Raw genomic sequence first — 16,806 nt, 5'->3', positions numbered from 1 at the left:
TCTACCCTGGAACATACCTAGAGAAGTTGGATTAACAGAAAACATCCCGGTATCCTAGATGCATGGAGTTTCCACTTGAAAGACAGCTTTAAAGTTTATCTAATTCAACCCCTTTGGTTCAAAAAGATGGAGGCTTTAGAGATGTTAGGAAATCAGTCTGGTGATTATAATTTGGAGAGGTCTTTGATGTTGATAAACTCATTACTATTTTTGTTATTTCTTGGATGGAGTTAAAATGATATTGTTATTTGCTATTTAGAATTTTGCCAACCATTAAGAATAGATATTTAAAGAGATAACAGATAACTTACAACAATATGAGCAGATTTTTATATTTGTCATCATTTTTATTAGGATTATTAGTTTCTGACTCCATCTTTTTTTTTCCTGTGGGCGCCCATTCCTCAGTTGATGATGATGAACATGATGCTTGATGGCAAAATGAAATAGGAAAATTGTAGAAACAAAATTATAACTAATGATTCACAAGTCAGAAATAACTGTAAAGAAACACGTTTGAGCACTTATTTTAATGAAAAGTGTGCCTTTTAAGCAGATATCAGAAAGTTTTATCATAGCCCCATTTTATATTGTAAAATACAAAATTACATATGTTAACCTTACATAGGAATGGTGATTATGATGTTTTGCTTAATATGTTTGGTTTAGAATGTGTATACGTAATTATTGTAACTTTTGCTCATTCTTTTTCAATGTAATTTGTGGGAAAGATAGAGAAATAATTAGATTTTTATCATTTTAAAATTTTCAATACAGCACAAAAATGTCCTTTTTTCCTAGTGGCAGACAGACACACAAACACACAAATAATTCTGGCTAACTTTGCATTAAATATTATTGTTATCAACACAACACAAAAGTATGTGGTGAGCACATGATGGTAAGAGCAAATTTTACAGTAAATGTGGATTTTTTTTTTCTTGCAGGTACATGTTGGGACTTGCAGCAATTCCGGCAGTTATACAGTTTTTTGGCTTTCTCTTTTTGCCTGAGAGCCCTCGATGGCTTATTCAGAAAGGACAGACTCAGAAGGCCCGCAGAATTTTATCTCAGATGCGTGGTAACCAGACCATTGATGAGGAATATGATAGCATCAAAAACAACATTGAAGAGGAGGAAAAAGAGGTCGGCTCAGGTATATAGATTTTATACTTATATGAATTTAAAAACTATACAATGGTCTTATTTATTTGTCATTATTGTGTGTGTGTATATATAACATATTTTTTAATATATGGATATTTATGTATATCCATATATTATTTATGTATAAATATCCATATATAAAATTATATATGTATTATTGACCTTCCATATTAATTTAAGAACTATTTGAACTGTTTTCAAAATAATCATTGTAAGAAATTAAATGCTTTGCTTACAATGTGTTGCATTAATTTTCATACTAATTTTTATAAAGCATATGAGTACCTCATGTACTAGTTTAGGAATAAGTTTGTGTTTCCCTATTTTCATTAAAATATTTAATTCATTGTCGATTCTGAAATTCACCATGTCAGAAAACCAAGAAAAGAAAAGTCTCTTGTTAATTTATTTTGATGAATTTATTATTGAAAAAGATTTCACATAAAGATTTACCAAACAATTCTGAGGCAGGATCTATAACCTTGACAGCCTGATTTGGGTAAGTGATGTGTAGCGTGTAAGCGATGGGAAAAGGTAGACATTTCACAATGCAGTTTTTCGACAATAAGAGTTAGCCTGCTCACTTTACATTTCCCAAATTGGTCTTATTTTCTCTTGTGCTTGCTTTTGCCTCTACGTTAATTGTTAGCTCAAGGGGAGAGGCAGATTAATATTAGTCAAATTATTTTTCACACCTGAGAAAATGCCAAGCACACCCACTCCTTTGTTGATACATGTCATACACAGGTGTTAGAAGGTCTGTCCAGTCTACTTTCTCCTATGATTTTTTGTGGATCTGACCATTGTTGCCTTTCTGAAACAACAGAATGAGCACTCTGAAGAAGCTGGTCTCTGTGTTAGCCACACATGGCTTGATTTAACTTTATGTACCTGTAGCATGATAGCATGATGCTGTCACTTTGTTACTTAGATCAAAGCCTCAACAAACTAACAGTGAGCCAATTCTATGTGAAGTTCATTTTTTTAACACTTTTTGAGCATCTGCCAGGTGTCCAGCAATGTCAGCATTTCTAGAATAACATATTAGTGCAAAGGTTAAGGAGAATTTTGCTTTAACAAAATGTTTTACTGAGTTCAACATTGTGTTCATTAAAAATATTGTCTTAAAATGTCTATTTAAATGACAACTTATTTTATGCTACTGTCTAAATTCCTCTTCTCAGTAACTCAAATGAAATATGATTTTTTTTTTTTTTTTTTTTTTTGAGATGAAGTCTCACTCTATAGCCCAGACTGGAGTGCAGTGGCACGATCTTGTCTCACTGCAACCTCTGCCTCCCGAGTTCAAGTGATTCTCCTTCCTCAGCCTCCCGAGTAGTTGGGATTACAGGCATGGGCCATCACACCCAGCTAAGTTCAGTACTTTTTGTAGAGATGAGGTTTCACCATGTTGGTCAGGCTGGTCTTGAACTCCTGACCTCAGGTGGTCTGCCCACCTTGGCCTCCCAAAGTACTGGGATTACAGGCGTGAGCCACTGCACCTGGCCATGAATTTGTTTTAATTGTAGTAATTCCTACATTTGAAACTCATGTACAAATAATGTGTGAGTGGAAAAACTTTTCAGAGTGAGAGAACAATTGTTAAATACTATTTACAGCCTGTATTTTTATTAATTTATATAAAGGATAAGACAATTTAATTTTAAAAGCCTTCTTGTTTAGGGATATGGATATCATTGATTTTATTACAAAGCATTAAGGATATAGCTTCATTTTGACTGCTAAAAAATATGTCTGACTACTCTAGCCATGCAGTGTTGACAGTGTATCCTATTTGAGTTTTATACATATTCAGAATATATAACCAAATGAATTTTTAAAGAAATCTGGGGTACATAGGGTTGCAATTATCAACATCTGCTGTAGTTTTTATCAGAAGTCTTTGGGAGCTAAATAGGGCTCCTTTTCTTGCATATCGATAAAATAATTCCCTATTTCCCAGTTTTGTTTTACATTCACATTTGGCACAGGTTTTTAAAAATACTCTAATGTTATTCACTGGATCCTAATAACATTTGCTCATGCTTGAGTAAATATTCTAAACTTTGGAACTAATAGAATTATTAACTTATCCGTTTCTGGATTTTTATTATTTGAAGTAATATCATCTTGCTTAATTTAAAGCTAATCTTATGTTCTTTTTAAAAAGTACACAGTTAAGAGCACTATGGCATGAATGCATTCAGACAGATTTGCCAGATTACATGGCACCAGTGATTGGGGACCTGATTTTTTATGATTAAGAAACTTGACCACAGTAAAACGTGGTCTGCAGAACTGTGAATTGTATATCGGTATTGTGATGTTCAGGAGCAAGACTCTGGGTCAGTTTAATTGGAAAATAGAGACCAATGCAGGGACTTAATGTTAACAAACTGGTATGGTCTTGTCCCTCCATCATGCTTCATTCAAGAACGGTAGGCTAGCGGAACAAATGCACATAAAGAAACGGCCAACTTCAAAGTAATAAAAATGCACTGGCGCAGAAAAGATGTGGTGCAGAAAAGCCATTGTGTTGGAGGGGTAGAGAATGGCCTGTTAATCTGTTCATGGATCCTGAGAATTTTGATCCACATCATCAAGCCTGGGAACTGTGGGCAGTAGAGTGCAGCTGCCTGAAGGGAACCTTGATGTAGGCACCACAAATTATCCCGATATTCCAGGAATTTAGAAAGATGTTGTTTGAGACACCCTGTTTCTTATAAGGAGGAATGTTTTATTAAATATGATGGCTTAGATACCTGTTCTCATTGAGCTTACTATAAGTAGGTCTGATTCCAGATCAGTAAACCATGTCTTGTCTAGCAGTTCCCCAGGGGATTTATGACTTGTGACTGTTATGACACTTGCATATGTGATCCTTCTCTTTTCATAGGAATTTTTTTTTTCTTGTTCACTTGAATTTAAACTTGACCTCTTTGAGGAAAATAGGCCTAGATACTGAATTTCAGCATAATGACACTGCAGTCAAATACTCATTGAAGTGTATATTGGCTATATTAATTTATTTTTTGGATGTGTGAGATTGTCAGTGTATAGAGCATTTCTCTTGGTTTAAAACCACACTTTATATAGTAGATATGGCAGTTACTCTGGCCATGTCAACAGCAAAGTTGAGGCTTCCAGGCCATACCGTGGAATAAGGTTGGAGTGCAGTAAATCTCATCTCTTCTGCTCATGGCATCGAGGTCAGACTCTTTTGCATGACATACAATGTGTGTTTTTTTCCACTGTAGTTGGCAAAACAACAACAAAAAGGCAGTATGGGAAAAGAAGCAAACATTTGGTTTTCACGTGTGCTCAGCATTGTTTATACATCCTTTAGGAATAATAAAGTAAGACTAACAGAAACAACAGCTTGGTTTGGAGAGCTCACTGGAGTGGGAGACAGGGAGATGGAAGAATATCACTGGCTGTGTCTCAAACTTGCCATCTTAAATGAATCTCGGGAGAGTTGCCGCACCTCAGTTTCTTTTTAGGTTTGTAAGAAAAGCCAGATTATAATAGCTCCGAGGTCTGTTTTTTTTTTTAGGGTTTTGAAAGTCTGTGAGAAGTGCCCCCTCTTTATTTCTAAATGCTATGCGGCAGTATTTCTTTCAAAAGTATTTATTGAGTGACATGCATCAGAGGTGGGGATGTGGCAGTAAATAAGACTGACAACATTCTGGTCCATTCTCATTGGATGAGGCACACAAATAATAAATGAAAGAGCAATTCACTACCAGATAAGTACAAATTATGGTAATTGCTTTGAAAAAAATGAACAGAATAATAAAATGCTTATAGAGGGAATGAAAAGGGGTACTTTACATGGGATGGTTAGGGAAGCCTCTCTGAAGAGATGAACTTGAAGGGTGAAAAGGAATCAGCAATACAGAGAACTGGAGGGAAGACTGTACCAGAGAGAGGAAACAGCAGATGCAAAATTCTGTTTTATTAAGTGGGCCAGATTGATTTTTGCAAGTTTTGATCATGGCTATAAAGTGTACATGTACCAGATTTCTAAGATACTGCAGTAAGAACTAACTAACTATACATCTTTTTTCTCAGGTTCCCAAGCCTAAGTGTTAAATTAGTAGGGACACAATTACTGTTTTCAGAATTGAAAGCAAATTTAAATACAAAGTAACATTAATATGATTTCCATCATTTTGGGGTATGTCTGGTTTGTTTTCCTAGTTTATGTCATATTGCATAGATGTGTAATAGAGTCACGGCCTGTATTATCAACAGATACAGAATCCAGTAGGTAATTACTTAAGCAATGATTGACAAACTTTTCTGCTTAGCTTCGAAGTTGAGTGAAGAGAGGCAGGCCCTTTGGGGCCTAGTTATAACAGGAGGCAGCTGTGGTAAGCTCAAATATATTTGAATTTTTCTGCTTTATCCTAGACATTAACCAAAGTTTGCATTCCGTTCTATAATGTAACTGTTTTACTTGACTCTAAACATGCTTTTTCTAAATAGTTCCAGTGTTTGTTCATTGGTTTCATGGAACCCATCACTCTGTCATTTATATCCCTGGGATATGTATCCCTCAGTTTGACAGACATGTACTGAAAAAGTTTGGAGTTTCTCTCTTGGGCAAATTCATTAGAGATGATATTAAAAGTAGGGTCTGTCCATGTCACTAGAGATGAGAGGTAGTCTCTTAAATTGCTGGGCATATAGAAGGCAAAGAGTCTTTGTTAGGAGCGTTAGCTCCTGAAAGTTAAAAATTGTCTCCCATGACAAAGGAAGTAAAACGAACCAACAGAAGACACAATTCTTCTGAAGGCAGTCTTAGGGAACAATCCAGAAATAAGAAGTGTGTTTTCATGTGCTTTATATAACCTTGTTTGATAGCGCTTATTTGACTTCTTTAGTTTCTTATCCTGTACCAGCAAACAAGTGTACCCTGGGAGAAGGTGAAAGGAAAGTAAAGGCTGTTGCTGCCATGCCGTGTCAGAAGGGGCTCCCTGGCCCTGCTGCAGGAACCCTTCAGGCACAGCTTCTGGGAGGTCTTAGGTAAGGCACCATCTCTGTCGTCCTCCTCTCCACTCTGAAGTGGTGGTACTAAGGCAGGATCATTGTGGTGCTAAGGCCACGGATCATTGGAAGGAAAGCATGAACGACGAAAGCATGAACAACAAAAGCTTTCTCTAGAGAAACATACAGATGGTGGTGTTAGAACTACTGCAAAAAGCTAGGGAAATAAAAAAGCAGTATGTTTAGGGAGAATGAGGTTATTAGGACAGCATCAGTGCAATGACAGATTGAGTAAAGGAAGGAAGGCAAGGGAGACACTGACTGCATGCCTTAGGGCAGCAAAGAGCAGCCTTTTATAAATCTGTTTATAGCATGGGTTCAATCCAAGGAGCTTAAAAATGGTCATGGGCTTTTTTTTTTTTTTTTTTTTTTTTTTTTGAGACAGAGTCTTGTACTGTCATCCAGGCTAGAGTGCAGTGGCACAATTTTGGCTCTTTGCAACCTCTGCCTCCCGGGTTCAAGTGAGTCCCCTGCCTCCTCCCCAGTAGCTGGGACTACAGGCATGCACCACCATGCCCAGCTACTTTTTTGTATGTCTAGTAGAGACGGGGTTTCACCGTGTTGGCCAGGCTGGCCTCGAACTCCTGACCTCAAGTGATCTGCCTGCCTTGGCCTCCCAAAGTGCTAGGATTACAGGCATGAGCCACCACACCTGGCCTTAAAAATTGTTTTACAGTTAATATTACCTAGATCATCTAGATCATGTACTTTCAAAGTGGACTTATTAAATAGAAGAATGCCAGCCAGGATATTGGCCCTACCTTTGGTCTGTAAAATCTCAACATTTAGTCATATAGGAGAAGTAGCAACTCATGGGCACTAGGTAATGTTTCAGATTGGAATTAGATGCAGGCCCACTAGGTGCTAGTCACTGTAATAGGGTATTCAGGTTACCTGTGTGATATATAATCTATGTGAAAACATGCAAGCCAGCAAGATTTCCATTATTTAATTTTATCAACTAATGAGCTCAGGAATCTGGGTGAACATCGGCTTTGCCTTGGACAAAGAGTTTGATCTCTAGCCTGGAAAGCAAGAGTATTGTAGGAAAGAGAACTTATTCAAGAGCTTCCTGTGAGTTCATTTTAAAACATGATTTGATTTACTTCCAGTTCTTTGGGGGTCATGTCTGTCATGTATAGGAAGGGACAGCTACATCTTCCTCTTTTTTTTCGTCTAGTAATTTTGCAATTTGGTCATGAAGTCTTACCTTCTCGTAAGTCATTTTCTTTTTCTGTGAATTGATATTGACTGTGACCCTTTCAGCAAATCATATTCTGCAGAGAGGTCAGAGGGGGTAAATATTTATTGTATTTTGATAGAAATTCTTCTGTGCGTTTCTTTAGAAATCCAGTTTCAGCATAATGACAATGCAGTCAAATACTCACTGCAATTGACATCTGCTGCACTTAGAGGAAAGTAGTCATTCTCCCTAATATATTTGGTAGTTTGCTTTTATTTTTTTCATTTGGTAATAGTACAGTGTTACCTGACCCAAAACAATGCATGTATGTCATTTACTAGGTGAACTTTAAATAGATATTGATAAATTGTTCTTGGTAAGATGACCTGCCATTTTCTGAATATTGGCAAAGAAAACATTTCTATATCCAATATTCTAGAGATTGTTGTAAAATTTCAAAAATTGTCAAAGTATTAGGCTGGTAAACAGTAGATTAAAACAAAAGGTCAGATAAAAAGCTGCTTTAATTCTCAATTCTTGTGTTAAGCTGTAAGCTGAAGGACTATTAAAACAATATGCAACTCTGTTCAGTTTTTAGTAAAACTTATTTTCTTAGGCATGCTGACTTACTTAAAAGAAACATTATTTCATTAAATATGGCTTTAAATAAAGGTTGTTATCAGTTTTCTAAACCCCAGAGAACTTTTAAAATCTTATGTAGAATCGGAATCATTCTTGGATTTTACATTAAAATGTCATTAACTGTTCTGTTGTTACATGAGGATAAAGAACAGCACAGAGATTTGCCACTCAGCATACTCACTGGAGAAGAAAACATTTTTCAGATTACTTGTAGGCTTTTAAGTGATTTTCCTTGATTTATATTGAAAATCCAGATTGTCTTAGTAAGTAGATAGGTAATACTTCAAAGCTATATTTTTGTTTTCTTGCTAAGATGTACTTAAATCCATGTCTCATAAAAAAGATTCATGCAGAAAGAACTGTGACTTTGTCAAATCTCTGTTTTTTCCCCACTCACTGTGAGGTTCACACTATATTTTACTGCTCTGTATTTAATACAATTAAATGGAATGAAAAAAAAAAAAACCCACAAGGTAGACATTTGAAAATGAATGTAATTCATGGTTGCTGCTCAGGGTAGCTCACTTCCAACTTAACTTGAAATCCATCATTCAGTATAGGTGACAGTCTGCTTTGTAAATAAAACCATGATCTGGAGACATTTTTTCTTCAAGATACAGCAAATTACTATGCCCTTTAAAGGTTACCTGATCTTTGTAGGAGGTTACAAGAAGGTCGTGAAGAAAACCGATTTTTTTTTCCACCTCAGAGGGGAAGGCACAGGAGCCATTCTTTAGTGTTGGGATAAGAAGACAATTCCATGGATAGTCTCTAGAATCAGAATATCAGTGGCCCTGTGTATTAATCTATTTTCACACTGCGATAACTACTCAAGACTGGGTAATTTATAAAGTAAGAGGTTTAATTGACTCACAATTCTGCATGGCTGGGAAGGTCTCAGGAAATTTAGAATCGTAGTGGAAGATGAAGGGGAAGAAGGGCACGTCTCACATGGCGGCAGGAGAAAGACAGTAAAGAAAGCCACACAGTTTTAAACCGTCAGAGCTCGTGAGAACTCACTCGCTATCATGAGAACCCCATGAGGGAGCCGCCTCCGTGATCTGATCACCTCTCACCAGGTCCCTCCCTTGACACCTGGGGATTACAACTCGACATGAAATTTGGGTGGAGACACAGAACCAAACCACATTACCATGTCATGCACTCTCTGAAGAAACTTGCCTATTCTCAAATGTCAGCAGAGATCTTCTCAGAGTTTCTCAAAAATCAAAGAAACCTCATTTTTTCCCTCATATCTTGAGTTGGATTTGTATTGGGGAACTAGAGTGGTCAAATGCCATTAATTTTCTCCTCTTGTTACTGCTCTGCCTAGGTCCCTCTAAACCCTCTGGTACTGAGCAGTATTTTTAATCAGTATCTTATTGAATACCTTGCTTTAGATGCACATTTCAATTAACTCACTTATTAACACCTATTATTTCTTGAAACATTGAGCCTTCAATAAGGAGGTGTGTCCTTGGCAGGATATAGTGAGGAGAAAATTATTAGGTTTATTGAGCTAGAACTATAATCAATTGCTGTGTAAGTGTCTCACATTTTTCAGTACAATTTTTCCCCTGGATTTTTCAAGGTACTTCCTTGAAAATGACTCCCACTGCACATCTCTTAGAATAAAATAAACCTTCAAGATAATTTTTGAGAGAAAACCAAGCCCGGTAAATGTTCTTTCCTAAAGGGGAGGGGCAACTAGTGTGAAAATACTAGTAACAATTTCTTTTTCCTGAATGCCCATTTCTATAAATGTTACATGCACATCTATAGAAACACATTCTCCCTTTCTCTTTTCTCTCTCATTCTTAAAACAGTCCTAAAACAGACATTATAATCCACGTTGTACTGAGGAAATGGAGTGCTGGCAAGGGCAAACAGCTAGGAAGCGAAGGAGGCGGGATCTGGGCCCCAGCTGCTACCACTCCAGTTTCTCCCTGTTCTGCTCTGCAGACTGCATCTCATGCCACAACATCTGTGCCATGCAGTTGGGATGTAAATATTAGGGGAAAAAAAAGAAATTAGGCATTGTTCTTGCTCTTAAAGAGCTTAGAACCTAACAATCAAATGTCCTTAAGAATGTCCTTTTCTAAAAGGAAAGCATTCAAACAGCTATAAAATGGGAAAAAGACAATGAACTTCAAAATCAGTTGGCAAAATAGTTCAGTTGCTTGCACCTTGAGCCTGTATTTCCCATCTCTTTTCTCTTCTCGGTTGTTGCTGCCATTGCCTGGGCAAGGTCTCTGGTGCTTATTCTCTCTGCCTGAGTAACAGTGTCAGCCATTCTTGTTTCTAGTAACTTCCCTCTCCATCCTTTCCCCATGCCCTCCAAAATTATCATTGCAACACACAGACAGGATCATGTCCCTCTCCTCTTCAGAAACATGTTCCTTAACTTATTATTAAACTTCCTTTACAATCTCGTTTGAATGTATCTTTCCAGGTTTATTTCAGTAGTGCCTTGACTCCATCGTCAGACCAAGAGAGCAAGCAAGAAGCACTCAACATTACCAAGTGCCTCCTGACTCTCAGGGTGAGGAGGAAATGGTGTGGGTGGGATCTGAGGAGGTGAGGTGGAGTTGGGAGACACCCTGAGATCGTTCACATCCCCTGACCTTCACTGTTTATTCCAATCAGTGAACCCTGCAAAAAAGATGCAATTATTGCCTCACAAAAAGAATTATATGAAATTTGAAAAGCAGTAACATATTAGGAGTCTTCTCTGGGCTAAGGAGGCTTTTTCATATTAGTCTCCATTAGCAAAATTTAACACAGTTTATTGTTCAGTTGACAAAAAGTCTGAACCAGAAGTGCTTAAGCATTTCTTCCTGCTTAGTCCAATAGATGCTGGTGTTATTTTAATTGTGTTGCACAAGAATAGAAAGTCTACAAATTAGGAAAAATCATATTTCACCCAAAAGAAAGAACTATTGAGAAAGTAGAATGGTGATCTTTTAACTATACTTGAATATAATTTCGAGTTTGGAGGCTGTTCTCTGTGTTGAGGATTAGGCATTAATTTTGATGCATTATCCTAGGAGTTGTCAAACTTTTTCTGTAAAGGGCCAGATAGTAATACTTGGCTTTTTGGCCAGTGGTCTTCATTGTAACTACTTGTCTCTGCTGTTACAGCACACAACCACAGAAAATATATTTTAAAAATGAGTGTGGATTCGTTCCAGTAAAGTGTGAAGCTTATTATTTTGTGCTTGTTATGTTATGTTTTGTTATTTATAAAAGCAGCTGACCAGATTTGACCCATGAGCTATAGTTTGCCAGTTCCTTCTTTAACCATTAAGTATGTCTGTTTTTATCAGTTTCCTCAGTTTGTATTCTTTGGACTAATTTGAGGATGCTATTCACATTCTTTCTTTTCTTTTTTCTTTTTTTAAAATATGTGCATTGAAGCCTCTTCAGTGAGGTATTTCCTAGTGGGTTTGGCTTCTGTGCAGAAGGTAAAGTTGTCAATGTTTGTGTCCATGTGTAAGTGTGCACAGGGCGTCTAGTAACAGAGGAACTTCTAAAGAAATATTGCAGGGAAGCCTCTATAATTGTAGCAACATACTTTTATGAGACCACTGCTCAGAGCACATGGCTTCTTCAACGCCCAGCCACAGTCACTTCTTCATATGTCACAGTCCCACAGGTCCATCTCAGCACATGATGTCACATTTGATCTAATGGGGCACCAAAAGAGGCCCAGTTTCTATGTTGAGAGTTGAGTCTCTCATCATCTGAGACTGGAGCCAGCTGCACTGTCAAAATGGCTTGACGCAGCAACAGAAATCTTAGCTCCCTTGCCTTGAATTACAGTCAAAGTAAGATGATACCTTTTGTAAACGTTAAAATGCACCAAACAATTAAGGAGATGATTTTATTCAGGCTCTTGCAATAGAGAGAAGGTTCATTAATGAGGAAATCCTTAAAGAAGAGGGAGAAATTCTGGGATTTTATAGAGCAGGTAAACGGGAGTCAAAAGGAAGGTTGGAAGTAATCTTATGTTGCAATATGAGAGGGCAGAGTGCCTTCCTTCTCTCGACTCCCTGGGAACCTTTGTGATACGTCTCTGGAGCGGTCAACATTATATTTGTCTCCACTAGCAACTTAGCCTTACTTATCTTTGTATCCTCACTGCCAGATACAGTCATTGCCTGACGTTAGCAAGGCACTTCATAAATGTTTGTCTGACTTTCCGTTTATGTGAGATGAGTGGATGGTGATGTCTGTTCTTTGACTCCTGAGATTTGGAGGAGGAAATGGAGTTCTTACAGTATGTAGACTCCTTCCCTCTATGCTACTTAGTCATCCTGACACCCTGGGGAAGTGTGGTTGGTGAGAAGGAGACGTAAGTCAGTGCAAAATGACTATTTGTTGAATGTCCCTATTTACAAAGGCAGATGTATATGTCTAGAAACTCATTGTAGACTTTTAGCAAAACTGTTTGGAATTTATGTGTATATCAGAAGTTATTAGTATTTTCTTCTAGTTGCTGACATGTTGGGCCCATTGAAAAAACTTATTTTTTGATAAGAAATATTTATAAGTATAATGAAATTTCAAATATGAAAGTTATAAAATCTCATGTGATTTGAAGCAGACCCTTGTTACTGTCTGAATTTAGGAAATAACCCTTACTAATTAATGAGCTAGGTTTTATTTATAACTCTAGAGAATAGATTATAATTCAGACTAGGCCCTTATTATAGGTATGTACACTTCAAGATGTGATGGAATTTCTCTCTACTGTGAAAGATGAGCCTATGAAATTCAAATATATTTTCACTAGCTGTTACTACAGTGGCTTCAGCACTTTTAAGACAACAATTGTCTTGACCATAGACTTGTAGTCAGAATCTTAGATGTGAAATTTGGTGTTTGGTTTGTTTCTGCTACTCTCATTAGTTAGTTTATATTTATATACACTGACTTTGAGAAGTAATTGGAAACTCATAGTTCTCAAAAATGTTCTGTGAAAACTGTTTTAATTTTACTTTTTGAAACAGCTTATCAGGGTTTCTGTTCATTTCACAAGAATTACTGAAACACAGTAACACAGTTGGCATCATTTATGTAATAATTTTGTAGATTTTTCTATCTTATGCTTAATAATGGTCTTCTGGATATTCAAATTTCAAGAGTTGTGTTTTTTTGGGGGGGGTTTAGTATGTTTTCAAATTATAAGTTCTTTATTATTCTATGGAATCATGGCTGTAGCTGCATAACTGTGTAGCTGACATTTGTGGCAGCAAAGAGGAATAATATCATTTAAAGTTTTATTGCTCTTAAAGAGCAAAGTTTGAAAAGCAATCATATGACTTTTCTGATTTTATCTGTTAGCATTTTTTTGAAAAGTAATAAAAGAGCATTATTCTTTTTTGAATATTTATGATGTGTCATGTACTGTGTGTCACACTTCACATGGTATTATTGTATCTTTTAATTTGTAACAATCCTGTGTGAAATCATTTTTATTATCATTATTATTATTATACTCTTTTAGAGATGAGAAAAACCTCAAGTAAACTGCATAGATCTCCTTGGCTTCTAAGTGGCCAAATTTAGAATTCCAACCCATCTGCCTTTATATGTTGCTGGACAACAGCAAAATGTCTGCTTTCATGGACATACATGCTGATGAAGGGACACAGACAATAAAGGAATATGTAACACACCAAGAAGCGATGAGTGTGATGGGGAAAGATCAAGTGCAATGGAGGAGGCAGAGTGTTGGAAGCCTGGGTTAGAAAGGTGAGTTACGGCCCTTTTCATGAGGTGCCCTCTGAGACTGGAGGAAGTGAAGAAGTGAGTAGTATATTTCCAGAAAGGAAACCCAGACTTACATTTGCCTTTAGTTTTATTCGAAAGGAAAATTTGTACTGAGCAGCTCTACCTGCCAAGTGAATTAGTAAGCTACTCAGGTAAACTGACCAGAGACCCAATTATTAACAGGATCTTGGTGTCAGAGACTTGTTCTGATGAGGAATTCCACTAGATAGAAAGGTTCAGTAGTATTTTACAACAAAACCATGTTGAACAACTTTTAGAAAGGTGCTTTTTCAATATCAGAATCACTTCTTTTATTGAGAAAAAACACAGGCCACGAATATAAATTGCATAGGTCTCCTTGGCTACTAAGTGGCCAAATTCAGAATTCAGACCCATGTTGAATTCCTTGGAAAATGTTTTTTTTCTTCTTAAATAGGCTAGTAAAGGTTATTGTTCTCATATTCTTAAGTACTCAGATAAGAATAAGTTATAGTTATTAACTAGACATATGTAACATGAGAAATAGACCCTTTAAAAATTCTTTCATATACTTCATTACTTGTAAAATTATACTCACAGAAATACAGACATACCTACAAGATGTGTATTTAATGTAGTCTTGGAGTTTTTACATATTACATAATTCAGTGGTCTTAGAAAATTATTTTTCCCAAAATGTAGTCATTTGCATAAAACAAATTTGTTTTCTATAATAATATCAAATAAAAATTGGCTGGATCTAATATAGCATTATGATAGAAATCTTATTTTGAATATGAAGGTGATAATTTAAGAATATCTTTTGGCTGGGCACGGTGGCTCATGCCTGTAATCCCAGCACTTTGGGAGACCGAGGAGGGCGGCTCAACTGAGGTCGGGAGTTCGAGACCAGCCTGACCAACATAAAGAAACCCTGTCTTTAATAAAAATACAAAAAAATTAGCTGGGCATGGTGGCACATGCCTGTAATCCCAGCTACTCAGGGGGCTGAGGCAGGAGAATTGCTTGGAGCCGGGAGGTGGAGGTTGTGGTGAGCCGAGATCACGCCGTTGCACTCCAGCCTGGGCAACAAGAGCGAAACTCTGTCTCAAAAAAAAAAAAAAAAAGAATATCTTTTATAAACTGGATGAGTCCAACATTTAATTTTAAAGTATTCAAATGGAATCTTTTTATGGAATTCTTAGGTGAATTTTCTGTCAACTTGGAGTTTCAGTGTACCAATCTGCTATGAGCTGGAAAACCTTCCTGTTTTTCAAAAGGGATACTTTACCTTCTGAGGTAAATCAGTGGAAGCTAGAGATTTCCACAGATGTTAGAGTTTTGTACTTTGTACTTAATTGATTTAATTAGCATACACACACTCGTACATTAGTTTTATTTACCTCTGGGCCAAAAATAAATATTCATCCATTATTTGACACGTTTCTGGGGCTTTTACTACTTGCAGTTATTATACCAAAAGTAATGTGGTGTACAAAGTTTTTAAAAACAAAGGCTTTCGTCTCCAGGAGCTTTTATAATGTACTAGATAAGATCAGGTACTCAAACAAGGAAGCAAGAAGTTGATGCTGTATAATGTTTGAGTATAGATATGTTCCAAATACAAATAAATAAATATACACATATATATGAATGCATTTCCTCCTTATTTCTCTTGAAATTATGTGGCTTTGTTTTAGTATTAGTCTCATCAGTTACACAATTGGGCAAGTGGTTTCACTTTTCCTCCCAAGTATTTAGTCTCTTCCTCTGTAAAAGCAGGTGCTGAAGGTTGTCCCACATCTTGGTGAGACGTGGATGGGATGAAGGAAATACAGTGCCTATGTAGGGCCACACAGTAAGAACTCATTAAAAGTGAATTTCTCATCTTTTGTACATTAGTGAAATAAGCTCCAAAGGAAATTATAATGAAGTTATTTTCATTATACAAAATGTATATAGTGTCTGAGTGGCTTACCATTGTAGATTTAGATAGTTGGTCTTGTATTATATAGTGGGATCAGCTTTTCAGAAAGACAGATTTGAGTGGTTCAAGGCTATGTGCCGTTGGGTGTTACTTAACATCTAGAAACAAATTGCCTGGGTTTAAATTGCAGCTGTGCAACTTTAGGCAACTTAGTTGACCTCTCTATGCTTGTTTCCTCTTCTGTAGCATGGAGATAGTTGTAATACCTGTCTCAGAATTGTATTTTAAAGATTGGATGATTAAATGTGTAAGGCTGTGAGAACAGTGCCTGGCACATTATAAGCTCTGTAAAAGTATTGATTCAATAGTATTTTTAGACATGAGAAGAGAGCGGTAAACAAGATCCCCTACTCTTAAGAGCATAATCCATCCCTTTCTCACTGTACTGTAAATTTTCGACCTCACTTAGCCTTTGTAGAAAATTGTTTATTTTACTCAGGTTTTATTTTTTTAAATCATTTTGTAAAACCACTTGATTATTTGGACTATACCCTTTTTGCACTTGGGTTTTTGGAAGCTATCCTCTGCATATATCTTTTGATTATAGAAACTAAAAACATTTTTACTGTAGCTGCTACTGCATGTTCCTTTACTGTCTCCTTATGTCTGAAGATCATATAAATGTCTTTAGCAGGATTTTTCTTACCAACTCACTTGAACTTAGAAACTGAAAGCACAGAGTTAGAAGTGGCATCTCCTGTCAAACATTCCCTAGCGGAAATTTCTTACAGCATTGTCATTCAGTGCCAGAGGCCTGCTGTCTCCCAGTGCTGGAGTGTGATTTCCTGTGTCACTTTCCATTCTGGGACCATAAAATTGGATTCCAAACATTTGTTGGGAAGTTTGCGATATGCTGTTTTGAACATTACTGAACCAATATCCTACTACTTGTGTTTTGGAAGCAACGTTATCTGTGACAGTTATTGCTTTGCTGATTTACATTTGGAAGAATGTTGGAAAAGAAAAAGGCAGAGCAGTAAAAGGTAGAGGCAAGTATGTCCTGGTGATCTTTGGCAGGTAAGAC

At 36.7% G+C, this 16,806-nt stretch overlaps 1 protein-coding gene across 9 annotated transcripts in view; it reads left to right on the top strand.

Annotated features, from left to right (window-relative positions):
* SLC2A13 (solute carrier family 2 member 13) overlaps positions 1 to 16,806 on the top strand; it is a 369,307-nt gene that overhangs the window by 87,136 nt on the left and 265,365 nt on the right. For 6 of the 9 annotated variants that reach the window (XR_012420133.1, XM_045365028.3, XM_005570576.4 and 3 more), the window contains exon 3: positions 948 to 1,156. Coding sequence is in view for 5 of the 9 variants with exons in the window: in XM_045365028.3 (XP_045220963.1) it covers positions 948 to 1,156 (209 nt within the window). In the remaining 4 variants the exon portion in view is untranslated. Of the gene's footprint in view, positions 1 to 947; positions 1,157 to 10,493; positions 10,584 to 16,806 lie in introns of those variants that run through there. The other 3 variants (XR_012420134.1, XR_012420135.1, XM_074006603.1) reach the window with 2 other exon arrangements.

This window comes from Macaca fascicularis, chromosome 11, assembly GCF_037993035.2.
Source record: "Macaca fascicularis isolate 582-1 chromosome 11, T2T-MFA8v1.1".
Taxonomy (NCBI): domain Eukaryota; kingdom Metazoa; phylum Chordata; class Mammalia; order Primates; family Cercopithecidae; genus Macaca; species Macaca fascicularis.
Note: the sequence above shows the minus strand (reverse complement) of the source record. Positions and strands in the feature narration are given on the sequence as shown.